This window comes from Sceloporus occidentalis, unplaced genomic scaffold (genome assembly GCF_023333645.1).
Source record: "Sceloporus occidentalis isolate IW3139 unplaced genomic scaffold, rSceOcc1.0.p SCAF_1, whole genome shotgun sequence".
Taxonomy (NCBI): domain Eukaryota; kingdom Metazoa; phylum Chordata; class Lepidosauria; order Squamata; family Phrynosomatidae; genus Sceloporus; species Sceloporus occidentalis.
Window position 1 is genome coordinate 88,915,302 of NW_028316981.1, and position 25,762 is coordinate 88,941,063.

Consider the following 25,762-nt stretch of genomic DNA (forward strand, 5'->3'; position numbering starts at 1 on the left):
GTGTTCCATAATCAATGCAGTTTTGTAATTGTTTTCACAGAAGTGTAGTTCTTCATCTGCATTTTCTTTTAATATATGCATTTTTGTATGCATCTTTTGATTGAAGGACTGCAGTGCAAATCTGGGTGAAATGCAGACTCCTAAGAGTAAACTCTGTTGTTATTCTTAAACTGATTTAGAAAGTGTGAATTAGGCAGGTTCATATTAATATGCAAACTTCCCATCTCTATTTTTTATTAAACAAAAAGGTTGACATAGATTTTGCCAGGGATACACCCAGGGACATAGCCAAGGGGGGGGGTCCTTGGGGTCCGGACCCCCCCTTCCGTTAGATAAAATGAATGGTGTGTGCTACCGCACCGCCTCACCCAAGCCCCATTATAATGGTGGCACTTAGTCTGGACCCCCCCCCCCCCTTTTCCCAAAATCCTGGCTACATCCCTGATACACCTATTTTATGAGATGAACTATTTTGAATAATAAAGCATTTGGAATTAGCCAGAAATGCAGACAAGATAGTATGTCCTCTACAAACTCTCTTTCACTAACAGTATAATACGACTATGCATGCAAAATTAGACATCCCATTAAGTTCTATAGGACTTCCTCCCATTGTGGAAGTTGGAGTCCAAAAAAGGAGCTTTTCCAAGCTCTGGGACTGTGGTACAGAAGGTCATGTTTGAATGGGAAAGAAGTTGTGGGAATGGGAGAGAGAGAAAGAGAGCTCTTCTAAAGCTTTATCAAAACATCAATCTCAGTTGTTGTGTGCCTTCAGGTCATTTCAGACTTATAGTAACCCTAAGGCATACCCATCACAGAGTTTTCTTGACAAGATGTATTCTGAGAAGATTAGACTTTGTCTTCCTTTGAGGCTGAGAGAGTGTGGCTTGCACAAAGTCACATAGAGGGTTTCCATGGCTGAGTGGGGGATTTGAAGCTTGTTCCCCAGAGTTGTAATCCCAGTATTCAAACCACTACATCATGCTGATTCTAAAGTGGAATTATAATTCTGTAGCATGAAAGGTCCCCAGGTCTGAGTAATTAGTTACTTTTATAGGATCACGCCCATTCAAATAGTTAGTTGCCATTTTTATTACATTCTAAAAGTTACTTTTGGCTTTCCTTTTTCTTGGAAGATATGAAATTTGTTACTTCTGAACCATTTAAAAACTGAATGCTGCAAGCCTGTGCTATAGATGCATAACCCTCCTATTTATCTGTTTATCATCTCAAGATCTATAGCAGAGCACTCAGCATAGCATAAGCCTACTCTTTAACTGTGGAATATTCCTCCTCTACCACTTATTTGGTGAAGCTGAGGGGAGAAATTAATTGGGGGACAAAGAAAGAACAACCAAATTGTGGAGATTAAAACTATAGACAGGAAGAGGGATTTGTAGCCTCTGTTTGCTCTATAAAAATAGATTTCATTATGGTTGGTATGGATCTGTCTTGAATCCCAATTTTGGGGAGCAAGCTAATATAAACCAATCATCTGTATACCCTCTAACATTTCATAAATGAAAACTGGGACATGTTGACCAGGTACTATTAAAGTGTGGTCAAGATGGCAAAGATTATTAACGAGGAATTAATGCATGCTAGGAGAAGCTGCAGCCATTTGCTTTTGCCTGAGCCTACTGGGAAGGGCACGGTTTCCCCTCCTTTCCTGACTACTGAATTGATGGAGTGTAAACTACTTTTGCACCTTGAACAGCTGCTGAAGAAGACTGAAGACAAAGGGTGAAAGTGGAAGGAGGTGAGAGAAGCTGGGACATTTTAAAATCAGCTGGAAAAAATGGGCCAATAGAAGATTAATCGGGACTGTCCTTGCCAAACTGGGACCATTGGAGGTTATGGATCTGGTGACATTGCATCTGATGTTTTAACTAAGCTAGAGAACTTGGTTTGTTTTGTCACATGGTATATATGACGAGGAGCTGGGATTAGCTATGATTTTGCACATTGTAGTGAACTTTTACAACATTTCATACTTAAGGAAATGGGAAAAGAAGACAGGCTTTAAATTTGATGAGAGGACACGTTAATATGTTAAGTACTAAGTGATGACAATGGCGGGTTACACACCGCCAAAAAGTATGTGCTCGGCACGTACTAGGGTTAGGAAGGGGTGTCCTTTCTGGACACCCCTAACCCTCATACGTGCCGAGCACGTACAAAATGGCGGCGCCCATTCTACATGGGCGCCGCCATTTTGACGTAGTGGATGCTTAGCGTCTGTACGTTGCGGCACAGAAATGATGCCGCAAGTGCTCCATTGGCGCCTTGTGGCATCATAACTGCACCACAAAAAGAACCCGCTTTTTGTGAGTTCTTTTTGCTGCGCCGGAAACCGCGCAGTTTGTCCGCTGCAGTTCCCTGGCACAGCAAACACGGGCGCCGGCAGAGCACCCTTTTTGGGCCCTCTGTAAAGCGCCTATGTAACATAAAATGGTATAACTCAGTTTTGTCCATCAGACATGCTAAAAGGATAAAATTTGGCAATAGCTTTGGTTTTATAATTTTTTAAAATGTTCTGATCCTCTGTTGACAGTAGACCTGTTTTTACTTATTCATCAAAGGCTTAACATATTGCCAAATAAAACACAGTTTCTGCTATTGCTTCCAAATGAGGGCCATATTTTACAGTTGCACTGCCTTATTCATGAGGGTTTGTGGGAGGTCCAGACAATGTTGTCTTCATTTTGCAGCCTTTCCATGTTTTTCGTGTGTTTCCTTTGCCTCTCCCTCTGTTTTGTAACTGAACAAAGTCTGTGAATGAAAAGGATGCATTGGCAATAGCTCTCAGTTTGAAAGCACCCATAACTTACCATGTGTTTTCAAACATTTCACAAATTCAAAGATTTCATAAAATAATTGGCTAATGTAAAATAAAGGGCAGCAATTTGAAACCCTATCAATTTCTATCAGAAAAAAAGATGAGCAGATCTTAATTTTCCCATTGATGTAAATAAGACTTAAAAGTACTTGGTCTCAAAGACTTATGTGTGTTAACTCAAGTAAGTTTCAATGTGCTCTGTGTGGAATTCATTCCTTAGATACAATGTCTCAAATTGGTTGTGTTAAGCTTAGTGTTTTTATTAATAGTATTGGTTATTTAAATCATTCCAAAAGTGTTCAAATACAGCCTAATGCATATAGAATAGCTTTAGAATATGCCCCCCCTTTCCTCTCTAAATCTGACCAGCTTTGAATGCCAGATATCTCTTAATTCATTTCCAGCTTTGTGAGGAAAGCTAATCAGTCGGTGGTTATTCACCACCACTATAGATCATCTGTTTTGTCAACTCTTCTTAATCTGATTTCACTTGGACAGGACACTCTACTTGTGCTTCTCATCTCTATTTAACGTTCAGCTGGACCAATGGCCCTTTGTTGATCTTTTCAGATTTTTTGCAGCCTTTCATTACGATGAACAAACATGAGTGAGACAGCCTAGAGAGCTTTTGTTGGCTTGCTTTTTCGAGTGCCTACATTTAGTTTGGGCAGAAGGTTGCAGAGGACGTTGATAGTGATCAGCAATTGGATGAATGCTACTGGGTTTTTCCATTTGTCATAAACATGGTGTGCATCTCTTCCTTTTCTGTGAGCAGGCCCATGTGTGTGTACACACTGGAGAAAGGTTAGTTTTTTCAGAAACTGTGCACTCATCCTCTCCCCTAATGATTAATTTAGAACACGCAAATATGGTATTTCCCTATAGCAGAGAGCATATATCTTTCTGGCATCACAGGAGCAGGATATCCCCTTATGAACAATGAATCTGAGCTCACAATTGCTTTGCCCTATCTACAGAACAGGCCTAGTTTTCCTGACATATTTTGTCCTTCAGAAGTAAAGACTGAACAGCAAGCTGTTCCTTCAGGGAAAAGAAGCCTACACAGTTTGGGAAAGGAAGAAAAGGACTTTATATTAAAAAGCATGAAGGGGAGTATTTGATGATCCAGATGTTGTCTGACTGCAGCTCCTAGCTATCCTAGCCAACAGGGCTAATAGTGATACGTGATGGGAATGCAGTTCCACAACATCTGGAGGTTTGCCTGAATCCCTCAACCCATCCCATTTGAGAGGCTTCTCCTTTGGGTTCTGCTTTCTCCTATACAATTTCATGCATCCTGCCAAAGTTGTGATTAAGCTAAACTTCCATTCAGTTTCCCACAAAGCAAAGAAAATAACTGAGAGTACTCCACATTAATAGCATAGTCACAGCAAGACAGACAATTCATGGAATATGTCTGTTTGACATGCCAGATGTACTTTATTTGCTTTTTTTCAACAAAAAAAGGCTATATCCCCTATATCAGCACATGATTGCTCCACCCTTTTAAGAAAACTGTGACCAATAAACTCCCTTAAAGAGCCATACTAACTTTTAATACATCTTGATTACCAACTTCTGGAACAATGGTGTGGAAAGAACTGCCATTTAAACCTACAGAACTTGCTTCCAAATAACTGCATGTGTGGAATACATCCAAACTCTGGACCCAAATCCAAAACAGCCATGTGTTACTGAGTACCATCAGATGGCAATGAGTAGTAGTCGACGAAAGCTATTGCTTTCATGCCCTGGTTATGGCCTTCCTGGGGGCATCTCTGAGAAACGCCGCTCAGTGAAAATTAGAGAACCTTTTGCTTTTGGGGACTACATCTCTTATAGCTTTTGGACTGTGTCTCCCTACAGTTCCATACTGGCTGGTGCTTCTGAGGGCTGATGTCTAACACATCTGTGCTAGATTAACCTCTGACCCTGATCAACCCTGGTTCTAGTACAGTGGACCCTTGTTATACGCTGGGATTTGGTTCCAATATCCCCTGTAGATAGCACAATCTGTGGATGCTCAAGTCCCATTAAATATAATGACATAGCAAAATGGTGTCCCTTATAAAAAATGGAAAATCAAGGTTTGATATTTGAAGTTTATACTTTTTTTGAACATTTTCAAACCGTGGATACTTGAATCCGTGTATAAAAGCCCTGGTGGCGCAGTGGTTAAATGCCTGTACTGCAGCCATTTACTCAAAACCACAAGGTTGCGAGTTCAAGACCAGCAAAAGGGCCCAAGCTCGACTCAGGCTTGCATCCTTCCGAGGTCGCTAAAATGAGTACCCAGACTGTTGGGGGCAAAAATTAGCTTACTTGCTGTTCACCGCTATGATCTTTGGAATAGCGGTATATAAATAAAAAACAAACAAAAAAATCCATGTGTAAGAAGGGCTAACTATATTCTTGTGTTAACTGAGATGTAGGTCATACTAAGTTTTACACAAAATAAGTGTACAGAGAATTTCATCAGTAGGCATAATAGATTGATGTCCCATTCCTTCAAATAAAGTGGGACAAGTATATTAAAAGGCTAAAAGAACAGGAATCTAAAGGCTGTCCTGCACATACTGTACTGTAGGCCTCTACCTAAACTCCCCCCCCCCCCCCCGTATATACTTTAAAACATGAAATGGGAATAAAACAAACTCTTGTGTGTTTGGAAAGGACACACAAACACACTTATCAAAGAACTGGCTTGGCTCCTCCTCCTCACTGAGTCAGACAGATCTTTGCAGTTTGGAATTTATTCTATGCAAAATTTGCAAATGATTGTTTTGTGTAGAAGTATAATTTCCTTCACATAAAATGTAGTAGTTGGGGATTTATTCTGTACAAAATCCACACATGGTTGATTTGCATAGAAAACAGCATTTTATGTGCAGTAAACAACATTGACTGCAAAGAAATAATCTTTCTGTGTAGAAATATTATTTTATGTGCAAAACAACCACATGTGATTTTTTAAAAAAAATATTTTTTCCAGAATAGGTCGTTGTTTATAGCAAGTACATTTCTATACTGCTTATCAGTGAACTAGCACTCCCTAAGTGGTTTACAGTGTGTAAGCCAACAGCCCCCAACAAGCTGGGTACTCATTTTACCGACCTATAGAAGGATGGAAGGTTGAGTGGACCCTGGAGTGCTCTAGGATCAAAATTACAATGTTGTGGCTGCAGTACCAGCAGTTAACCACTGGGCCACCAGAGTTCCCTAATTGTGAATCACCTAATTGGCTTGCAGCTGTTTTCTCACAGTGGGGAAAAATGTTAAAATTATTGATGGTTTGATTGTAGAAAGAAACTTAGGCGGGGTACAGACCGCCGCTTTGCGGCGGTCTGCCGCCGCCGCCAGAAGGTCCGCGGGGGAGCCGGAGCCTTCAAACGGCCCGACTCCCGCGCGGACCGAAAAAAGAAGCTCCAAAATGGAGCTTCTTTTTGCGTCGCGTTTGCGACGTAGCGAGGCGCCAGGGGCGCGCTCGCTACGTCAGCAGCGGCGCGACGCGTCTGGACGCTGTGCGTCCGATACGTAAAGATGGCGGCGCCCATGTAGAAGGGGCGCCGCCATCTTGTACGGACGGAGTCCGTACTAGGCCATGGGGCGTCTAAAAGAGACGCCCCTTTTTTAAAATGGGACGTCCGGAGGACGTCCCAAATGTCAATGTAGAAAGCCCCTATGTGAAGAATTTACATCCCTAAGGGCAAGATAACTGCCTCAAGCAGCAGATGCCAGCAGATCCCTTGCTTTTACTCCTGGGTGGCTCCCTCCCTGGCCATTTCCATCTATGAACTGTCCTGCACCCTCTATACTAGCCTAGTGCCTATCATGTGCCAGGGTTCCCAACCTTTTTGACTTGCAGAGCCTTTATTTCTATGGCAGAGCCCCTAAGAAACCTACCCTGTGTCTTACAAGTTAATGATGTTTAGGAGTTTATATAAGAATATATTCTTATTCTTTAATTTCATTCAATTAATGTGTATTCTTACTATGTTATTCACGGTATTGTTTTTTATTGATATGTTGTACACCGCTTTGATCTTGGGAAAAGCGGTTTATAAATAAACAATTTATTTATTATTATAATTTTTATTTCTTTCATTTTCCTGGAGCCACTGCGGAGCACCTGGGAAGTGCATGTGGAGTCCCAAGGGCTCCTCAGAGCACAGGCTGAAAACCCCTGATGTAAAGGGAAGCTACTACTATTCTGTTGGTTGCCAATCCAATGGGCTTTGGAACAATAAATGAGAGAGACATCATCTTCCCCCGTATAAGGAATAGAGATAATCATAAAATATGTCTTGGGTCACTTCTGGGTTGACAGAACTGTATGGAGAAACCCAGATTTTTAAAAAAAAAAACGAATAAATAACTCTTGTTTTTACTTCTTTGTTTTTGCAGTGTGTGGAATGACCAGATCTCACAAAAGTAATTTTTTGGACTACAGTTCCAAGGATCCATCAGCTATCCTGGACAGTATGTCCAGATTGGCTAGGACATACTTGGAATTGTAGTCCAAAAGGTAATGTTTCCAAGCTTTGGCAATGGCACTAGGTCTCATCTGTGGTGTATTATCTTTTGCTATGTGTTATTCCATTTTTTCCTATTAGAGATTAGTTGTAGCACTCCTTATGATCTATCCTGTACACCAAAACAAAGCCCAGTGTCATTTTGCTTTGCTCTAAACTTGGAAGCTATCTTTGATTATAAGCAGGCACAATGCAGTTAGTTTATAACTTGAACTCTCTTTCATCCTCCACCATATGCACAGTGTTCTGTGGAGAGAAAACCTGGCAAGTGTGTAGCGGGAAGAGAGAGCGCCTCTGGAAGTTAGTGCTCTAAATGTAGGGCAGTCTGCTAGTGTTCAGAACAGGCAGTACCCAAAACACTCTGCTTTGTTTCAGTGGAGATCCATGCCCAGATCATTATATTTTAAATTAAAGCCTGTCCTAACTTCTTTCCTTTTCATAGCAATGGGTGCACAGCATTTGTACTCTGAAAGCCAGCTTATACCAGAGCCTGGGAATGTTACTGTTTGGACTACAGTTCCCAGAAGACTTTTATGAAATTTTGGGAACTGAAGCCCCCAAAAGTAACTTTCCCCAGGTTTGTCTTATGCATTTGTTTAATAGGAGATGTTCTTGCTCATCAACTATGTGAATTTGTTTCTGTGCTTATATTAAAAAAAATACTAAACTGAATAGTGGTACCTATCGCTGGCCTCCAGTGTCCAATTTGGACAAGTGTAGATCAAAATAGAGATTGACATAGTGCTTCTTTAGAGACCATCTTGACGTGCTCTAGTCTGCCCTGTCTTTGAACATGGGATAAGGAAGTATGTAAGCAAAGAGCAGGATAATTGCCTTTGCTGCATAAAGGTGAATACCACCCAGAAAATGATATTTAGAGACCTACAGTGACCTTGAATCTTTAAAGCATGAGGGTTCCATGTCTTCCAATATTTCACAGATGAAAACCAGGACACATGTGGCCAAATAACATCAGAGCATGGTCAAGATGGCAAAAAGCAATTAATGAGGGGAAACATATTTCAGGAGAGGATGCAGCAGTGTGCTTCAGGCCAAGCCTACAGGCAAGATTCCACCACGCGTCTCCCCTCCCTCTTGATGAACTAATGGAGTACAAACTACTTTTGCACTTTGAACTCAGTGTGCAGCAACTGAAGTAAACCAAGGACAAGAGGGGAAGTGGATAGAGGAGAGCGAAACTGGAACATTAAAAGCCACTGAAAAATTAGGATGACAGAGGATTAATTAGGACTGTCCCAGCCATATCTTTAGTCTTGGTTTAGTGACCCATCAAATCCCATTTTTGGAAACTGTCACATGTGGATATGCTAAATGAATTAATTAATACAATTTTGAAAAAAATTAAAATAAGTAGCTAGATGGTTACTTTTTGACAGAACAACCAAATGATAAAATGCCACATGTGCACGAATGGAACACAAGGACTTTGCTGAGAACAGGAATATAGGAAAAAATTGCTGTCTTTTGATTCTGGAGTTATTGGCCTTTTTAAAAATACCTCCCAGATAGGGTTGCCATAAGTGAGGACCTCCAAACCGGGACAAATGTAGAACAAATGCAGGACAACATTTTCAAATGTAGGACACGCAAAAAAATTGAGGCTTTTTTAGAAATGTTAATATAAATCCATGTTTCTTAGGCATGATCAAAATGGAGGACATTTTGACATTATTCGTAGACAGATCACAGAAATGTACTTCCCTTTCTGGCCACCCCCCTCTCCCCATTCCAAACAGCACATTTGAGCATTGAACATGGCTTTATTTTAACATTGCCTCTTGCATATTTCAGAGGCTTATTCCACCACCAAACCCTTTGGTCAAGAGACTTTGGTTTTTCTTCATTTTGACTTGTTTTGTCTGTATTCCTCCCCACTAAATAAAGGAGACATGAAATGGAGTTAATGGGTACAAGTTGTTCAACAAAAAAGTCTTGTGAGACTCTGTAGGCAAGAGGTGCACCATGTTAAGAACTGCATTAAGCACACTTAGGCTGCTGCCACACTGCTTTCACTCTCATCACTCCATCCTATGGAATCCTGGGATTTGTAGTTTGTTGTGGTGCCAAGGCTGGGCTTTGAAATCTCAAGCATAAGAGAGGCAAAAGGCTTGGGCTGCATCTACACTGGAGAAATAATCTGGTTTGAGACCACTTTAACTGTCTTGCCTGAATACTATGGAATTCTGGGAATGGTGGTTTGTTCCAGCACCACAGCAGAATGGCAGTTAACCCCTGGAAAGCTCTCTGACCAAGGTGACCAATGCCCTCACCCCAAAATGTAAGGCACCCAAGCAAAAAAATGTAAATAAAAGCTAAAAACACCCATGTAATTATAAATCCATGCTTCTTAGCCATGATCCAAATGGAGGACCTTTTGAAATTTGACAGAAGAGGACATGTCCTGGAAAAGGAGGAGGATGCCTGGTCACCTTGTCTCTGGTCCAAAACACACTGCAGAAATAAAACAATGCTGGACTGAAATGCCCAGAGTTCCTCACCAAAGCTGCACCCACACAGATGGAAATAATCCAGTTTGAGAGTGACTTAACTGTCCTGGGTTAGTGCTGGGGAATGCTGGGAATTGTAGTACATTGTGGCCCCAGAGCTATCTCTGACAGGGAGTCCCATAACCCTCCAAACGTAGTTGAACTGCAGTGCCCAGAATGCCTCCCCAGGTGCATCCACACTGAGGAAATGGTCCAGTTTGAGACTGCTCAGTGCTGGGGAATCCTGGGAATTGTAGTCTATTGTGGCCTCAGAGCCATCACTGACAGAGAAGTCTCAATGTCTCCCAAACACTAGCATTCCCAGGATTCCCTAGCACTGAGTTAAAGCAGTCTCAAAGTGGGTTATTATTCCTGCAGTGTGTGAGAGAGATATAAAAGCTAGGGACTGGATTCATTTGGAGGATCTCTGTGTCCAAAACACACTGCTTGGACTGCCAGGTTTCAGTGCTATGGAATCCTGGGAATTGTAGTTTATTGTGGCACCAGAGCTCTCTGACAGACCCCAGAATTCCAGAGCATTGAGCTTTGGCAGTTAAAGGGGTCTCAAAGTGCAGAGGGGGGAGGGAGAGAGAGAAAAGCCAGGGAGTGTGAATGAGCTCTGAGAGGAGGAGGAGGAGGAGAAGGAGGAGGAGGAGGAGGGAGGGAGCCAAGGGAAGTGGCCAGGACCAGCAGAGGAGCCCCTGCTTTTCCTCATCATCGCAGCCTTCTCACTGCTGGCAAGAGGCTCTGCCCCCAGCCAGGCAACGCCTCCATTCAGTCTCCTTTTGTCAAAAGAGCTCTGGTGCCACAAGAAACTACAATTCCCAGAATCCCATAGCACTGAGCCATGGATGATTAAGGGGGGGGGGTCAAACTATTTCTGCAGCCTTTGCTACCCCAAAGCCTTCTATTATTTACCAGCAACTTGCAAGGCAAAATCTCTTCCTTCCAAGCCCTTGAAAACCAACCCAAGTGGAGGGCTGATTGCTTCTTTCCCATTGGTCATCTTCGGGAGAAATTTGCATATTACAAGTAAAGGTGTTTAGGGCCTCAAAAACGATCCTGTGATAAAGAATTACAACAATACTGAGTGCTATACATTTAAAAGATGAGGCATTTAGACTCCCAGGGAAACAGGAACGATTGATGGCCTTTTTTTCTTTGCTCACTGTAACCTGAAAGTAATGCCTTTTGCAAGACATATATACCAAGTGGGCTGGCAATAGCTCTGAGTGGCAGATGTCTTGAAGACCTGCTCTCTAGGCTGAGCCAGGCAGGGAGGCGGGGAGGGTGGCCCACAGCCATGGGGAGGGAGGGGTGGAGCTGCCTCCAGGGCCTTGCTGGGGGGGAGGTCCTGGGGGAGGGGCCAAACCAGGGCGGGACTGTGTGGCCCCACCCCAAACCGGGAAAGTCCCGCCCCCAGGCGGGATATGGCAAGCCTACTCCCAGACCAAACACAAAAGCAACACTTATGAAGACACACCCAACTAAAGGTGGTGGCAGGTTTGGGTGTGCAACGCCGGTACCCTGGTGAGATCAAACTCTTCTACCCAAAAAAGGCTCTGAAGCTGAATGTAAAGTTTAAAAGGGGGGAAATTTAATTTAAAGGACAAAATAAAGAGTTTTCTCCTCCCCAGCTCTAAACAAAAGGTACTTTACAGTTGCAGCAATCTTCAGGTTGTCATCTTTCTGGGTCTGATGGTTTGCTCTCCTCACTCAATGGAGCTGGTGCAGGGTCTTTCAGCTCCTGAAATCTTCTATTCACTTGCTGATGGTAACTAATTCGGCTGAGTTGGTAACTGATTTGGCTAAGTTGGTAACTAATTTGGCTGAGGTGTAAGAAATGCCCTTTCCGGCTGTCTAGGCCTGCTTGCCACCAAAAGACAGCTCTCTGCTTGCTCTCAGCAAAGACTGCTCCCTAACTAAAACCTCTAGCTACAGCAGAGCATGTTGGGAAAGGGCAAACCAAACCTGGAAATAATGCAGGGGAAACCTACAGCTCCTCCCACAAACTAATACAATGAACTTTACTACACTAAACATATTATGGCCTGAACCAATGTGAAAGAAAATGCAGGGGAAAGTTTCAATCAGTCCTGGCAGGACATCACAACACTAAATAGGATTTCTGGACTAGACTGAAATTTCTAATTGGAAATTCATATGTTCCCAACCTTGCAATGCTTTCTACAAAAAAGCAGAAACAAAAACAGAATGCATTTGGCAACATGCATACACTTTGGCAAATGTGCAAAACAAACAAACAAAAACCAACAAACAATCCCTGCAGGGATTCTTAAAATGTGTGCAGTAGGTGGAAAATACAGAAAATGGAACACATCTGAACACAAGTGGGGGAAGGACAAGGCCATAGAAATTGATGGACCACATCTGTTACCCTCTAGTTGATTAACCTAAGAATCCTGTTTATGTTTCACATAGGGATGTCCATGTGACCAGTCTGTGCTTATGAGAGTTCCCTGATCTCAGCCTAGACACTCTCCTCTGGTCCTCTGGGTCAGGAGTAAGAATCTCAGGGTGAAAGCGTACTGCCTTGAAAAGTGTGTATGCATTTTCTTTTATTAGACTTAGGTTTTTAAATTTCAAAAGGTGTACTCTGTGCAACTCTGGCTAATGCTAACGGATCATCTCTATAATATCTTTGTAATATCAGCAGGGTTCACCTCTGGTGACATCACAAGTATGCCTCTCTATGCTCTGGAACGACCTGCCGGACGAGATCCATCAATTAACATCTTTGGACAGCTTCAAAAAGGCTGTCAAGACGGATCTCTTCAGGCAGGCCTTCCCAAACTAAAATATCCCGGCCTCAGGATCTCAGGATCTCCCCTCTCCTCAGTAATGTCTCCAAAGCCCCCTTTTCTTTTCTTTAGAACTGAAGTTGCAGTGGTTTATCGGTTGGTATTATTTTGTTTAATTTATTGTTGTTCTAACTAGTTATTGTGGTTTTAATTTAGATATGCAGTTTAATAACTTTTTAAGGGGGTAGGGAAATATATTGTTTTTATGCTGTATGTTATTTTAATGTTGTAAACCACCCGGATTGGTTTGCCACAAGGCGGTATATAAATAAAATTTTATATTATTATTATTATTATTATTATTATTATTATTATTATGTCAGGTTTTAAAACTGCCTCGATTTGATGATTTTAGTGCTTATGCAGATCTGTTTCAGGACTTAACATCAATCATGGAGGAAATGATGGAAGCACCAACCCATAAGTGTAGTTATCCCTTATGTAAGATCCACTTATATGGGATGCGGTGGCTTAGTGGTTAAAATGCCAATTCTGACTATTGGAAAGCCAGAGGTTTGGCAGATCAAGGTGCAAGTGCTGCATGATGGGGTGAGCTCCCATCACTAGTCCTAGCTTCTGCCAACCTAGCAGTTCAAAAAGCATGCAAATACAAGTAGATAAATAGGTATCACTTTAGTGGGAAGATAACAATGTTCAGTGCAGTCATGCTGGCCACATGACCTCTAGAGCAGTCCTCAGACAACGCTGGCTCTTTGGCTTAATAACAGAAATGAACACCGCCCCCTACAGTCAGTTACAACTAGACATTCATGTCAAGTGACTACCTCTACCTTTTTTCAGGATCCACTTGGATAGCTTAGTTCATACAACCACCAACTTTACATTGCTGTTGCATAACACCTGCAAGCTGTTTCAGAATCTTGGCAGCCCAAAATGTTAAAATGGGCCCTTTGTAAGATGTGTAAAGAGGCCCAGTGTCTTGGGAGAAAGGAGGAAAGCTCATCCTTCAGTGAAAATATAATTGTCCCCCTTCACACACATCCTCCACTCTGCCTTCTACTGTAGTTATTGCAAATCAGTTTTGTTGCCTTGGGGCTGGAAAGAATCACTGTCCAGTTTATATTACCGGGCTAGGCCTGAAATCCAATTTTTGCATAACCTCCTATTTAAAACCTCAGGCTGGGATGGAAACTCTGAGAGGGTGAAAGCTCAAGTGGAGATGGTAGCAACAGTTGATGCTGAAACAAAGCATTCCTTGAGTGATGATGTAACGGTTTGAACTCCAGCCGGAGCTGGTGTGGCTAGTGCCAGATATGTGGAGGAATGATTAGGGCTGCGCTTTATCCTTGTAATTGCCTATGATTTATGGCCTTCTTTATAATTTCTCATTCCTGCACTTGCTTTGTGCCTTGGAATGGGCTATTTCTAGGTTCTGGAGCTTGCTATAAAAAGCATGATTGGAGCAGGAGGTATCTGGGAGTAGGGAGCTCAGCTTCACCCAGTTGTCTGATCCATTGCTCTAGTTGGGAGGGCATCTGTGGTGTGAAGTTCGGGTGAAGGGGAAGGGCCTGGCAAGGCTGTTGGAAAGTGTGTCCCACACCCCAGCACGGTAGAGTTTGATGCCAAACACGCTCCTTGTTTGTCAGTTCTTTAAGCCTCCTTCATATTTTCCAGCTGTTCCTTCCCACACACCCCTTGAGGGAGTGAGGGGCCCAATTTTGCTATCACCATCTGCTGGGAGAATACAAAAAAGAAAACTAGGTACAAAGAAGAAGAAAGTTAATAAATCTTCCAGCCCTCTCAAGACAGGGAGGGAGTAGGTGTTTGGATCAATGTGTGTTTTGAGATGTGATGGGATCTTTTTAACTCTCTGTGTTTTGTTGTGTCACTGTAGACCAAGCAAGGCCATATATTCCACATGCACATTGTTGGGGCAAGACATTTTGCTGCCTATGAGGAAGGACAAGATGACACCCTGCTCCTTGCCACACACATTTACAACCATCTCCCCTGGGAAGAGAATGAAAGTTCTTCGATGGCATGCAGAGAGTCAAGGAGAAGGCTGCTTTTCTCTTGCTGCCTCTCTGCTTTCTTTTGTCATGTTTGGCAAAAGGCATGCTTTTATGACCGTGGCAAGGGCAGGGTGCCATCTTGTCTTTCCTCATAGGCAGCAAAATGTCTTGTGCCAGCTCTGTGCATGTGGAATATATGGCCTTACTTCATCTACAGGGACATTTATTTTGCTAAATTAGTGCTATAGGTCACTGTTACAACAACAAGCCTCACTCCAAACTTACCCCAATTCTTTGTTTTCTGTGGAACAATTTGATCCTGTGGAAGAAACTAACATTCTGTCAAACTGTTATCTTCTGCCTTTACCTTATGAAGGCTCTGTGAACTGGTTCTCTCTCTCTCACGGGGTGCATAGAAAGGGACAGATAGAAAATACAAAGGAGACTTGAAAAACTGACAAAAAAGGAGTATTTTTGGCAAGCTCTCTCTCTCTCTCTCTCTCTCTCTCTCTCTCTCTCTCTCTGTGTGTGTGTGTGTGTGTGTGTGTCTTTTTTTCCCTTGTTCCTCAGCCCAACAGGGCTCCTGAGGCAATGTACAGTAGATAAAGACACCTTTAAAACATTAAATATATAACTAGAAACTAACTAAAACATTTGAGGTTTCAGTTTTAATATAGCACTAAAAATATTTTTAAAAGCAGCTATTAAAAATACAGTCTGCCCTCCCCATACACAGGGGACCTGTTCTGGACACCCCACCCTACCCCACATATGGGGAAAAGAGCGTATGCTCAAGCCCCATAGAAAATAATGGGGTGTGTACTCGCAGCGTGAGTATGTGCCCCATTACTTCTGCCGGGGCATGCCTTCAACGTAAGCTCAAAGCCACGGAAGGCAAGCCTGCCTATGGGGAGGGCCGACTGTAGCTCAAAAAAACCAGTTTGCCTTCCTAGACAGAACTTAGGATTTCTGAGTATGTACTCAGTTCCTTGGAAAAAATATGGTCTGAGAGAATTTAGTATCCTGTGGAGTGTCTTTAGTTAAAGGTAAAGGTAAATGTTTCCCTTGACATGAATGTCTGTTGTAACCAATTGTAGGGGACAGTGCTCATCTCCGTTACTAAGCCAAAGAGCCAGCATTGTCCAAAGACTACTCTGGTGGCCATGTGGCCAACAGGACTGCACTGAATGCTATTACTGTTAGAGAATAAAGCTTGAAATAAAATGCCCAGATGTGGAGAAGAGTGACAAAGGTAACTATGGGTCACTTGTAGCATGGTAACCAAGTGATTGGATACAGCTGGGGCAGAACATGTGATGTCTCTGCAAGGTCATCATGTGCTGGAAAGCACTGTGAAGTGTTGTAAAACTACTGTAAATATGCATAGTCATCTTGCTTGGGGGACAAGAATTAAGGTGACACAGCAGGAAGAGACTGGACTTAGTGGCAGCATGGCAAAAGGTCAAGCCTCATTGTAGAGTGTGGGTTGTTGGTTGATGGTGGAGGATATATAGTGACAGTAGCTTTGGAATCTGTATATATAGCAACTGAAGATTAAAAGAGCCTCTTTGAAGAGACAACTGTCTCAGTGTGCTTTATCAGCTCCGGAGGGAAGGAGGAGATTCCTGAACAGCCACACAGCTCCAAGACAGTTTACTTGGTGGCTATCCTGGCGTGAAGCTTCAGTGTAAACCCATCACATTCCAACAGTTACCTTCCCACCAAAGTGGTACCTATTTATCTACTTGCACTTTTACATGCTTTCGAACTGCTAGGTTGGCAGAAGCTGGGACTAGTGACAGGAGCTCACCCCATCATGCAGTTCTTGGGCCTCGAACCGTCAGCCTTCCAACCTCATGATTATCAGAATTGGCATCTTAACCACTAAGCCACCACATCCCATTGGTTACTTGGTTCCAAATAAAACAATAAACATGCTGTTAGAATTTGAGACCAACAAAAGTAGTATTGTAGTGTTTTTTGGATCAATACTGAACCAAGCTCCATCTCTTAGGTAAATGATCAATATAGGCAAAGCCAAAGATACTGGTCTTGTGAGATTTTAGCTGGGATCCCATATTTAAAACATAAGGGCGAAGCAGATAGCCCACACAGCCACTGTTTCAAATAGGCATCTAAAAAGGAGTAGTCCCTCCCCTGCACTCATTTTCAGGCTGTTTCTTTTCATTTAGAGTGGCATCAGAGGGGCTTCTGGCTGTATTTGGGGTGTGCATTATCTAAACACCACACTCCCAACTGAACCTGATGGCCTCCTTTTTGGCCTGTCTGTTTTGGGCCATACTTGCTATGGTCTATATCAGAATATAAGGGTTATAGAATACAGTTGGTTTATATCATATACTCAAGGGGTGTTGAGTGCAATATTTGGTGTGACAAAGGTCTTTCCCAGCGAAATGACAAAAGGAGTCCAGAATGGTTGATGGCTTTATCTCCAGAGTGACAAAACATTAATTAGATTTGAGGCATTCCCTCGATGGTTAGGCAGGAAGGCTGAATAGGAAACATGTCAGGTGAGGTGAAGGGTATAGTCTCTGATTGCTTTGTGATGGGACTTCTGTTGTCTCCATGGCAAGAGGAAATGGAAAGAGTCTGAGCGGTGTGAGGTGCTCAGAAAACCCATTTCCTTTTATCTAGGTCTCACACATGTCTTCAGATCAGTGTGTCTATTTTCCTACTTTCCACAGGTCATCATGTCCTCAGAACATACCAATTCTAGATAGTAATTATGAAATTCCTTACCCAGCTGAAGGGATGTAAGGTATGCTAACATTCTGTAGTACATATGGTTGGGAAGGAAGGTTGTTGACAGTCAAATCAGAGAGGAATTGAATCCAGAAAGTATCAACAGTGACAACTTTGTTACTAACACTATTCACAGAAGGTTGATGAAGATGAACCTCCTGGCTTTAGAGGAGACAAGAGGTTCTTATCACAGGTCATATGTACTGTGATAAGAATCTCTTGTCTCCTTTCAGACCTCTGAGAGCCAGGGGTTAGCACAAACATTTTTAGGACTCTTTCACACGGGGAAAATTGGAAGGTTTTACCAGGGTCAATCCATGGTCATCCATGGGGTTTCACATTATTTCGAAAGAGAATATTAAACGATGTTGGAGGTAATCCAAAGGCTATCCAAACGCAATCACGAGTCATCCTAGGAATAGATAAATTTGGAAAAACATCGAATTTATATATCCTGTTTCACTCCAAATTCACAGTCAATTCACATTTGCCTGGTATGAAAGGCATGTCTAGATTGGCTATGGATTCCCTTCATTAGAAACATACTACAATTCCCGTAATCGTTTGTTGTGATTGCCCATCCCTGGCTGCCGAGGGGAAAGCAGCTGTTTCGGAGGAAAGACCAAATAGAGGGAAAGTGAAGGCAACCCCCCTCTGAAGAAATCTTGTCCACAAAACCCCATGATAGGGTTTGGCATAAATCTGAAACAACGTGAGGGCACACAGCAACAACATAAAATCTCAGTTTAATGTTCTGACAGGAAATGTTAGAAACAGACTACAATTTCCAGGATGCTTTGCTGCGATTTCTCTCCCTGTATTCTCTGGATCCCAGTATTCTCCAGAGGAATTAGAGAAGGGGAGGAAAGGTAAAGATGAGGAGGCTAAGCATGTCTTCTGCCTCCTCCTTATTTCTGGCCACCTCTAATTCGGGAGCCGGGGGGGGGGGAGGTTCCTTGGGACTGGAAATGTAAAATCCTCCAGACGCAATCCTGTCCTCCCTGCACAGGCACAAATACATTAATTCGCAATAGAAAGCTGATTGGTATGTACTCATGTGATGAATTCATTCGTATTGGCACAGCTTTCCCTTTTGGATGGATGCTGTTCCCATCTGTGTGTGTGATGAGCTAGTTTGTAATTTAGTGCATTTTCGAATTGGCCCCACTTTTTTCTTCTTTCAGAATGGTGATACATTCCTCCATGTGAAAAAGTCCTTAGAAATGACATTTTCTATACTTCCTCCCTAATTCAATTCATCCAAACACAAAACAACTTCTTTTTTAAAAACTGAGTTGTGATTTTGTTTGTTTTTTCTTCAGAAAAAAGTCAAAACTCATCATGAAATGAGACAAACATCCTGTGAACTGATAGCACTGAAGACAGAAAATGGTAAGATACGAATGAGGAAATAATAATAATAATAATAATAATAATAATAATAATAATAATAGATTTATTTATAGTCCGCCCAAGCACGAGGAATCCGGGTGGGTTACAACAGTAAAAATACACTAAAAATATATAAGAAAATTCAAAATTAATCTCTTCCCAACCCTCCCATCCCAATTATAAAACTACAATATAGGATAATCACAAATTAAAAATACCAAAATACAATAGGATAAAAATTGGGGAAAACTGGGCAGATAGAGACATTGATCACAATCGGGTCGTATTCGTATTTGGGGAGAGGAAACTAGGTTGGGAAGGCCTGCTGGAAGAGATCCATCTTAAGGGCCTTCTTAAAGGCTGTAAGAGTGGAAATGTGGTGGATCTCCTCCGGCAGGTTGTTCCATAGCTTCGGAGCAGCGGTGGAGAAGGCCCTCTGCGTAACTGAAGTTAGTCTGGATTTTTTTGACTGAAGTAAATTCTTCCCAGAACACTTTAATGTGCGGGATGGACAGTACGGAAGAAGGCGTTCCCTTAAGTATTCTGGACCCAAGCCATGTAGGGCTGTAAAGGTAATCACCAACACCTTGTACCTTGCCCAGAATCTAATTGGCAGCCAGTGAAAGGACTTCAGAACCGTAATCATTTTGAACCAGCTGAAATTTCTGAACTTGGCACAGGGGTAGCCCCATGTAGAGCGCATTGCAGAAGTCTAATTGAGAGGTTACCAGTACATGTACTACTGTTTCAAGGTCTCCTGGCTCCAGGAAATGGCGTAGCTGGCATAACAGCAGAAGCTGAAAAAAGCACCTTGAAACATTTCTATTTAAAATCACTATAGGTTGTTTCTTTTATTTTTTATTATTATTATTTTAAAAATACAATACAAGTTGAATATCCCTTATGTAAAATGCTTGAGACCAGAAATGTTCCATATTTTGGAATTTTGCAGTACCTGTACATACATATATATAATGAGAAATACTGAGTCTAAATTGATACTGAGGATCTGTGAAATGATGGGAGGTGTTGATTCCCACTATTTCACAGATACACACACACATTTCACAGATGTACTGTATACAATATGGACAAAATAATAGGTTAAAAATGGCAATAGTAATAGAATTTACATTTTTATATTGCTTGTCAGTGAACTCAGCATTCTCTAAGTGGTTTACAATCTGTATGCTAATTGACCCCAACAAGCTGAGTACTCATTTTACCAATCTACCAAGGGATGGAAGGCTGAGTCACCTTGGAGCCCTGGGATCAAACTCACAACCCTGTGGCTGGAATACCAGCATTTAACTACTGTGCCACTAGGCAAAAGATGTCCATCACGTCTCCCTCTTGTCTCTTAAGTCATTCTCAGGATAATATAACCTGCCACCTTAAAAAAGTACAATTTGGGGGGTTGGAAAGGTGAGGGAATAGTAGGAGAAGTCTGTCTAACAGCAGACAGTCCATTTTGAACTTCTTCTGCACCTGCATAAGAATATATGGATCCAGTTCACAATGGGATCAACAGGGCCAGCCAAAACCAATTGTTAGAATACAAGTTCCATCACATAGCCCTACTGGATGGGTTGATGGGACGTGCAGTCTGAGGTATATAGATGGTGCCAGTTTGGAGAATACAGTGTAGGTGAGCGATAACAGGACACCTGCCCTTTCCCTAAAGAAGAGAACTTTATTAATGGCAACAGCATCTGCATAAAGCAATCTCATGTGGAACATACATTATTTTTTTTAACATCCCTTGTTTCTCATGATCTTGCATGTGCAATGTGTAAATCTACATTCTTTGGGTCATTCATTACATTACCCTAGCCAGAGTATTACAGTCATCCCTTGCTATCTGTGGGGAATCCATTCCGGATCTCTCCCTCCCCCCCCGCAGGACCTTAAGTCCCATTTTTTTCAATGGGCACATGTGCAGCCATGTACACATGTGCCCATTGAAAAAGCCGGGTCTTGCCATCTGCGATAGCTCAGATCTGCAGGTGGCAAGTTCACAGTTGGCGTGGATGCACTATACTTGTAATAGGCAGGTATTATTGCTGCATATTTGGTGCGTACAGCAAAAATGACTTTAGCAGCTGTTTTCTAAATAAGCAACACTCTTATTTAACAGATTGGGAATGAAACAAAAACAGCACTGTACTGAAAGAGAGAATGGCTTCTAGAGAATATAAAAGGATCAACCATTTGTCCAAATAACTGTCTGCATAGCCATTAGAGATGCAGTGGTCATTTTAAACTGCAAATGGTCTTGTAGGAGCTCCTGGTTTTAAATGGCAATATGCATTACTTCGCTTACTTCCAAACATGTTAAGCTAGCCCTGCTGTGTTGATTTGAAGACCGTCTTGTGCATTCTGTTAACAGGGCCCCTGGACTTTTACTACACTGGCCTTCCTCTCTATGCAAAGCTCCAACAAAGTCCCTCTCTCCTGCTGTTAGGAAGATCATAGTGCTGCAGGGAAGGGCTTTCTGCATTACCTGAGAAAAGGGGTCACCTGCACACAGAGTCAGCAGTCCTCTAGCAATTATGCCATTCTGCTTTGTTTGGACTTTGGTCTGCTGATCCCACAAGCTGTTAACACACCACCTGTATACATAACATATTAGAAGGAGCAACATTGGCATGCCTGTACTCAGTAGTTGTTAGGTTGACTGTCTCTGTTTAAGCATAGCAAATATTTGTGTTATTTATTTCCTGATGCCACACCTTCTATATTCCTGCATTATTTAGCCTGCAGTTAATTTGATTTGGTTTGCCTTCCATTTTGTACTCTACAGTTTTTCCTTCTCTCTTCTCCCTCTTTGACAAGTACATGTTAGAGAGCCCCTCTGACTGTGAATTGTTATGAAACCTTTACTATTTGTAAACAAAAAGTAGTACACAGGTTTTTACAAGGAAGATCAAACCTGATTTATTTTCTCTCATAGGCTATGTACGGGTGCATAGTGGTGTTGTGGGACTGGTTGTTGCTCACCTTTTGCTTGTGAATAGTTGCTACTCTCTTGTAAGGTAGACTATTGTGTCTCACACGCCCCAACATAACAATCATCAGCAAGCAGCATAGTGCAGGTTTTACATTATCAGTTGTAAAACAACCATGGATTTGGATATAATATTCCTCATCTTTTCAGCTAGCTGTTGCACTATAAGGTGCATTATAATCAACATCATGTCAAACAAGGGTGGGAAACTGTCCCTAAATGTTTTTGGACTACAATGTCAATTATCCTTCACAATGGGCTATGCTGACTAGAGTTAAAGGGACTTTTCAGCCAGAAACCTTTGGAGTGTTCCAAATGTCTACTCCTGATATAACAGAAGCACTTAATATTAACATTTAATTTTTCACTGGCTTGAAGCACCAAATATGAACAAGATAATAATAATATGATTTATTTATGACGGGATACACACCACCAAAATGTAGCGTGGCGGTGGCGATTTTAGCATTAGGGAGTGCGCACCATTCGCACGCTCCCTAACCCTAGTACGTACTAGGGTTAGCCTAGTACGTACTGGTGGCGGCAAAATGGCGGTGCCCTGTCTACATGGGTGCCACCATTACGACGTGACAGCCGCATAGTGTCCACACATCGCGTGCCCCTTGTGAATTCGCAAGTGCGCCATTGGTGTACTGCGATGTCACAAGTGCGCCGCAGAAAGAACCCGCTTTTTAAGAGTTCTGTTTGCTCTGCGGAGAAGCCCCACTGTCTGGAGGCTGTGGCTTCCCCGCAGAGCAAATCAGGGTGGCAGGAGACTGCCCATTTTGGGCGATCTGTATCCCACCTATATTCCCCACCTCAACCTGGTATTAGCTTACAGTTGTAAACCCCTTAGACACTGCTTAGGCGGTATGAAGTGGTATATAAATGAAGCTTGTTTGTATTGTTTTTGTTTGGTATCGAGGCGGGATTACAAAAAAAATAAAATTACAATTAGACAGTAGAAATTTACATCAACCCCCAAACCCTCCCACCTTTAAATAATAAAACTTCACATTAAAATTCAATCAAAGCACACAATAAAATAATCACAATGGAGTGGACCGATTAAGGTGGATGGACTGTCCTTCAGGGGTTCAGATTGGGAAAGCCTGCCAGAAGAGATCTGTCTAGACAGCCTTTTTGAAGGTGCCTAAGGTGGTAATGTCAGATCTCTTCTCGCAGGTCATTCCACAATTTTGGAGCAGCAGAAGAAAAAGTCCTAGTGTAGCTTTTTGTGACTGCAATATATCCTTCCCATGGGATCTGAGAATGCAGGGCGGATTATGTAGGGAGAGGCATTCTCGCTTGTAACCTGGGCCCAAGCCATGTGGCTTTAAAGGTAATAACCAATGCCTTATACTGTGCCTGGAAGCTAATTGGCAGCCAGTGAAGAGATTTCACAACTGGTGTAATATGGTCAAACCTAGATGTACCGGTGACCAAACTGGCTGCTATATTTTGGACTAATTGAAGCTTTCAAACTTGGCACAAGGGTAGCCCCATGTAGAGCACATTGTAGAAATCAAGACGAGAGGTTACCGCAGCATGCATCACTGCATCTAGGTCCTCCTGGTCTGTGTAGGATTGCAGCTGGCGTATCACCCGAAGTTGATAGCAAGCGCTCCTGGCCGTCACATCTATTTGAGCTGACAACTGGAGGGACAAATCCAGGAGCACTCCCAAACTGCAAACACAGTCCTTTAGGGAAAGTGTGACCCCGTCCAGGACTGGTTAACAAATTTCCATCCCTGGATTTGGAGTTCCTATAGTGAGTACCTCTGTTTATATTATATACATCTTTTGCTAAATGAAGTTCTGAAAACTAATAAAGAGTTATCCATGCAGGAATCTGTACCAAATAATAAATGCTGGTCAAAAGGGTCACACAAAGTACTTGTTCCTGCTCAGAAACATTAGGCACTTGTGACCAACAAAAAGGCTATTCTGAAGGAATTTTAGCTAGTGTATATCTTACTAATTTGAATGCTGAAGGATCTTAAAATAGGGCTGGGAAACCTTTGGCCCTCCAGATGATTTGAACCTCAGTTTTTGCCATGACCAATGGCAAAGGATCATGGATGTTGAAGTAAAAAAAAAATCTGGAATGCCTCCCCCCCCCCACAAACACACATCCCATCTGTATTTCAAACACTTCTCCATGGCCAGCTTTAGAGTTAGGTCAGAAATGTTTTCCAGCACAGGGCTCCCAGATTTGAATATGGAAGCTTATTTACCACTAAAAGGAAAATGAAGATAATGATTATGAGAATGAAAGCTGTTTACATATACGGTACTGTCTTTTTTTCTCTCTCCTCTTATCCTTGAACAAGTCAACACAGTCCATTTACACGAGGAAGCAGAGAAATGTAATGCTGAGCTGCTGGAGAAGCAGAAAAATGAGACCACAAGATTGCAACAACAACACCAGGAGTGTCTAAAGGAAGCTTACCTGGCTGAGAGTGAGAGACTTAGCCAAGATGTTAAAATCCAGGTTGGGGTTCTCCTTTTCAATGTTCTTCATATCCTGAATAGGGTTTGACTGGTTTGATTGGTTTTTAGCTACATCTCCCTTTGTTTATGGGATCCATTCCTCTCCCCTCATCAGGACAGGCTCTACTATTAGGCAAAGTGAAATGGCTGCTATAGGTGACAGCTCTTGGGGGGAGTGAGGAATGTAGAAGAATATACTGAAAACTGCATTGTGTTTGCCATACTGTCTGCCCAGTAGGCCCTAAGCTAGCTTTCTGCCATTGATGCAGTCAAGGGAGCAGGTGTTAAAAGAAAATTAGGCTTTTGTATGTAGGATTTGGAAGGCAGAGGGAGGCATCATCGTGTCCTTTACTTCAGGCAGCAAAACATCCTAGGTCAATCTTAATATTGACCACTCTTGTTCAGCAGACCACATGATGACCAGAGCCATCTACAGGCAACATTGGCTCTTCAGCTTAGTAACTGAGATGAGAAATCTCCCCCTAGTCTGTTACGACTAGACATTCATGTCAAAGGGACTACCATTATCTTTTATTCAGCAGTAGTTGACTGTTCACAGTTATAGAAGAGGGTAAAGGAGTTTATTAGACAGATTTTAAATACATTCTTGAGGGTCACTGCATACCATCAAGAGATTGGTGTCATTTTGTGAAAGATGAGCGTTTTTAGCCTGCTACCTGCCTCTAGAAAACCCATATGCTTTTACACATTATGGAGTTGATGTTTAACTAACTAACAAGCAAGCAAGCAAGCAAACATTTATCCTTGTATGTTAGTCCTCATGAAATGAATCAATTTGACCAATGCAGGTTTCTTCTGCCTTTGACAACTCTCACCCTGCCTCAGTGGTCAGTCAAAAAGCAAAATTCATTCATGGACTCATATATAACACTGATTGAGCTCACCAAATTAGATGCAATGGAATACACTAGTAGTCCCATTCATGGGACATGTTGTCAAGTTCTGTTGTACATGCTGAGTCAATGTACAGCCATAATGGTTGCTTGTCCCAGATGAGTAAAAGGAAATGGGGTGTATCTTGTGCAGTTGTATTATTCATACAGCCAACTGCTTTGGTAGAATACAAATAGATTATAGTTGTAACAGTGGTCAACATTAATCTTAACCAGCTCTTGAGGTCTTATTAGCATGTATAGAATTCTAATAATGCATACATTTGGAAGGACAATTATTTGGTAATATATTTAAAAATGTTCCTCAGTTTATAGAAATCTCTCTACAACATTCCTTCTGAGTTTCAGATGACAATAGCAAACTTTCTCTGAACAAATCTTGCCAAGAAAACCCCATGATAGGTTTCCCTTTAGGGTTGACACAACACACACACACACACACACACACCTGCCTATTTGGTTGACATACTCTGAAGTGAGTAAAAACACTTTCATTTCTAGAAAATTTGTGTTGAATCTG

The 25,762-nt window shown here is 42.1% G+C and overlaps 1 protein-coding gene across 1 annotated transcript in view; it reads left to right on the plus strand.

The window, feature by feature from the left end:
• The window catches only part of CCDC69 (coiled-coil domain containing 69), a 57,498-nt gene that overhangs the window by 15,805 nt on the left and 15,931 nt on the right, over positions 1-25,762 (plus strand). Inside the window, exons 2-3 of the mRNA XM_089528302.1 lie at positions 18,759-18,828; positions 24,169-24,329. Of these exons, the coding sequence (XP_089384428.1) occupies positions 18,759-18,828; positions 24,169-24,329 (231 nt within the window). The remainder of the gene's footprint in view (positions 1-18,758; positions 18,829-24,168; positions 24,330-25,762) is intronic.